General features: G+C 34.6%; 1 protein-coding gene across 1 annotated transcript in view; it reads right to left on the reverse strand.

Moving 5' to 3' along the window:
• Positions 1–4,640, reverse strand: part of LOC107669526 (regulatory-associated protein of mTOR-like) — a 183,514-nt gene that overhangs the window by 59,693 nt on the left and 119,181 nt on the right. The window contains exon 19 of the mRNA XM_016461796.1: positions 2,636–2,746. Within this exon, the coding sequence (XP_016317282.1) occupies positions 2,636–2,746 (111 nt within the window). The remainder of the gene's footprint in view (positions 1–2,635; positions 2,747–4,640) is intronic.

Genomic DNA, 4,640 nt, shown 5'->3' on the forward strand with positions numbered 1-4,640 from the left:
AGTGAACTTTATATTTCATGAAGTTCCAGACTGCGTCAGTAAGAACTTGGTCCTTTGTTCACTTCATTTTACCACGGATACGTTTACAGACAAGGCACAATTCCACACAGAATTTTCTGAAAGATTAAAACTAAAAGACAATGCTGTGTCAACTATATTGGATCCGACAGTAATGTCGCACCACACAAGTGTGAGTAACTGTTTTTATTATTATGTGGACACTATTGCTTTGTCTGTTATTACAGATCGTTTGATATGTACTGAGTATTTATGCATTTTTAACCTAAATCACAGCAGCGTCCATCTGTGAAGGATGTAGGCGGTCAAACATTCATAACTGTTAGCCAATCATAGCAGTGGGCGTTTACTTCCAAGTCTACAATCCGCCACGCCTATTCAAACAGAGCAATCTGATGAGGGCGGACAAAACAGGACAGAAAATAGCCTATTACTTCTAAATTATGATGTATTTTTATGTAAAAATTCTGATAACATTACTACCTCCTGCCTGGCTCTGATTTCTCACATGTATTCACCCTTTGAATTGTTCTTCTGGATCTGATGCTTGCTTGGCTTTCACCTCTCCTAGTGTCCTTGCTGGTAAAGGTAGTCCCAGACTCAGTGTCTGTCAGCTCTTGTTTGTTTTCTGCCTTGGTTTTTTTTAATTTTTTATAAATAAAGTTTGTTAATCTAACTATGCGTTTGGGTTCTTGGCACCAAACCTCACAGTTTCCACTTTGGTTAGGATGCTGTTCTTGGCTAGATGGCTGTAGGCAGTAGACAGCCAAGGACCTCACTAGGTTTTGGAACTGAACCACTGTTTGTGTCATAATGAGCAGGCACGTGCACACATAGACATCAAAGAGGGCTTGAGCACCTGCCCTTTTTCTTCCTCGAGAGAAATTGTCCTTTTTTCTGGGGAGTATTTTTTTTAATGAATATATGTATATATGTGTGTGTTTCTGTTTGCGCACAGCTTTCCCTGTCAAACAAATAAAAAAATCAAAATATCAAGTCGGGTCGGGAAATGTTGAGACTTTCTCCCCTCCGTGTCTCCGCGCAGCACAGCAGTGTAGCACACATTACAGTTAGTCAGGCAGAGAGTGAAGTGAAGTGAAGCCCTCCCTCCCTTTCCAGTAGTGTTTGTCTTGGTGTGGAGGTGAGTGGTGATGAGCAACATACTAAGCTACCTGTGCCTCGAATTTACAGCTAATTATCCAAAAGACAAAAGCTAAATATAGCTAATTTGTCTTGCTAACATCCATGACTCAGCTGTACGTTAGCTAAAGTTTAGCTAAGGCAATAGGAAGTCTAGTAGGTTACACCAGTGCTCGTTCTTTCACTGCATGATTCAGTTTATTAAAATGCATTTAGATTGATCACAAAATTCAAGACATGGGGGCAGAAATGTATATATTTATATAATTTCATATAGTTAATCAGTATCACACGAAGACTTTATACAGCAGTTCAATAAACAAGAATGTAATACACTTGCGTTAGACACAATTGACTGCTTTTGCTCTATTTCACCAACAAATATAATTCCAATTTGCATCTCTTAGCAACATGACGGTGTTTCGTTCCTGAGTGAATCAACCATTTCAATTATTCGGTTTAATCGCACTGACTTATTAACAGTGACTTGCTGCCACCTACTGGCGGTTTTAATTTCACATTTAAAATATCTTTTCACTTAAAAAAAAAAAAAAATATCAGTATTCAACATTTTATGTTTAAAATATCAAAACAGCATTAATGCATTTGTAACGGCAGGTTAAAATATTAATGTCCTGCATGAAACAGTGTGTAAATGCATCTAAATGCCACTTCTAATGCAGCTTCTGTGTTTCCTCTGCATTGCAAAGATGAATTTTGTCAGTACTGATTTCATTTGCTTGGTAACAGCCCAAATGACTTATAATATGAATTGACTGATTCAAGTTAAGAATTTGACTGAAAAGATGATGCACACTTTTAGAAAAAATGGCTTTATAAAGGTAAAAATGCCCATAAAAGGTAAAAATCAATTTAAACTTATTGGAAAAGATGAATTTCTATCACTGTTGTGAACTGATCACCACACAGAATATGCAGAATATCAAAAACTTTAGAAGTCAGCTGTCTACGGTAGTCCTTATCAACCTTATCCTTATCAAATATCAGCACAATAACACACGCAGCAAAATGTTGTCTAATTATCGTTATCGATAAAATCCCAGAAAATATCGATATATATTTTTGTCAATATCGCATAGCCCTAATATATTTAATGTTTTGTTTAGGAAAAAATTAAAATAAATATGAGAAGTGCCCTTTTTTCCACTTGAGCCCCTGCCCCTCAAAATGTCTGTGCACGTCCCTGATAATGAGCAAATGATCACACACACAATCCTGAGACACTTCATCACTAACCTTCACTTCACTTTCTGGCAAATTGTTTTTGATAATATTAGAAGAGGACTTCAACTCTTTCACATCCATTTACTAATATCATTACACTTTTGCTTAATCAACATGTTTAAATCAGCCTAATTAAATCTTAAGTAATGATTTGAAGTCAATACATTAACTGAATTTGTTTGCTTTAGAAGTAAATGAATTAGATCTGACGTCTGATCTGTGCAACACTCACCTTCATGACGGGCTGAGCAAAGTATTTGGCACTCCAGTCACAAAGACCCATCTGCAGACTCACACTGATGAAGCTCCTGTGAGCAGCGGCCTCATCTCCATCCTCAGCAGTCTGAGAAATACACAGACAAATGACAACATGCAACTGAATTACCAAAGGTACTTACATGAAAACTAAAAAAAAAAACAGCATGACATTAACATTAATAATTGAATTTAGTTTGAAATAAGTCTTATGCACATCAGGACTGCATTTATCTGTAAAAACAATAATATTGTGAATAATTATTACAATATAAAATAACATATTTTACTATATACTTTAAAAGGCAATTTATTCCTGTGATGGCAAAGCAGAATTTTCAGCAGTCATTATTCCAATCTTCAGTCACACGCTCCTTAAAAAATCATTCTAATATGCTCAAGCAACATCTCTTATTATTATAAATGTTCAAACAGTGAATAATTATCGAGTAACATTTAACTTACTATTATACATATTTTATGGAAACGGTTACTTTTTTTCAGGATTCTTTGATTAAAAAAAAAGTTTAAAAGAACAGCATTTATTTAAAATGGAAATTAATGGAATTTAATTCATCCTTGCTATATAAAAGTATACATTTATATATAAAAACACATAAGTGACAATATATAACTGAATCACCAAATAAACCCTGACAGGGTGATTAGGTCTTGTACAATGACCTTCTGACTGTGCTTTATTCTGCTTTTTATGCAACTGTTTATATGAACATTCAGTTAAAACAGTTCATTGTTGATTTAGTGGTCATCATCAAGCTCAGTTCAGTTCTTTTCAATTATATGAATATGAAATACTAATTTCATTTGAAATGATTTTATTATTCGTTATTTTTTTATTTTTTTTTACATCATTTAAATTATTTTTTATTTTTATTATTTTTTATATTTATTTTTATTTATATATTGTTCATCCATAGTCCTCATTTTCTCTCATCCAGCTCTTTATGTGTCTTACGGGTTTCTTGTACATCAGAGAGAAATTGTCCTTCTTTAACTGGAGACTACTGAGGTTCTAGCCATCTAACAAAGGTTTTATGCTCTACAGTCGTGGCCAAAAGTTTTGGCAGTGACATAAATTTTGTGTTTCTGCAAAGTTTGCATCTTAAGCTGTTGTGGCGTTCATTCACAATGTTTCTAGATTATTGTTTAGAGTGATCAGATGCATTTTAAATAATTGCTAAAAGCTTCATTGACCAAAAAAAATGAACTTTTCACAAAAAAACCCCAAAAAAAAACAAATTTCACTGTTTTTTGATCCTGACACAAAATGACCAGCTAACATTAATTGACTAATCATATCAGCAGCACATGTGAAAGTGTGAATGAGTAGGGTACAACGGGGCTAAAGGCACCCCGGGGTAAAAGGCGCCTTTGATATTATTTTAATCTAAACCACTAGATGGCACAAAAATGTGGTGTAGCACTTTCCAAAACATTCGCTTTTCAAGATGCACGTGTATATTTGTCTGATCCTTGACGCGATCGTGCGCAGCAGTGCAAAGTTGATTCTGTGCTTACTTGATCAAATATTTTATGTTTTTTTAAATATTGTAGATTTAAGTAGCAAATGAGAATCGCTAAAATTAATGCATATATTTTGAGACAAAGGTCTTGTTCAATACAACGTATATATTTTTTCTGCAATTATACATTTTAGGCGTAGTGAATGGCAAATTTTTTCTTAAGGTGGGCCTTTAGCCCCGTTGTACCCTACTAGTCAGGTTAATCACTATCATACTAATTAGATTGTAAGAGCAGACTGATTGCTAAAAAGGAGGGAAGAAGCGCTTCTAATCATTGTGTTCTTGTTAGCAATGGTTACCTCCAAAGAAACACGTACAGCCATCATTGCTTTGCATCAAAATGGCCTCACATGCAAGGAAATTGCTACAAAGAATATTGCACCTGAAAGAACCATATACCGGATCATCAAGAACTTCAAGGAGAGAGGTTCGACTGCA

Source organism: Sinocyclocheilus anshuiensis, unplaced genomic scaffold, assembly GCF_001515605.1.
Source record: "Sinocyclocheilus anshuiensis isolate Anshui unplaced genomic scaffold, SAMN03320099.WGS_v1.1 scaffold612, whole genome shotgun sequence".
Classification (NCBI taxonomy): domain Eukaryota; kingdom Metazoa; phylum Chordata; class Actinopteri; order Cypriniformes; family Cyprinidae; genus Sinocyclocheilus; species Sinocyclocheilus anshuiensis.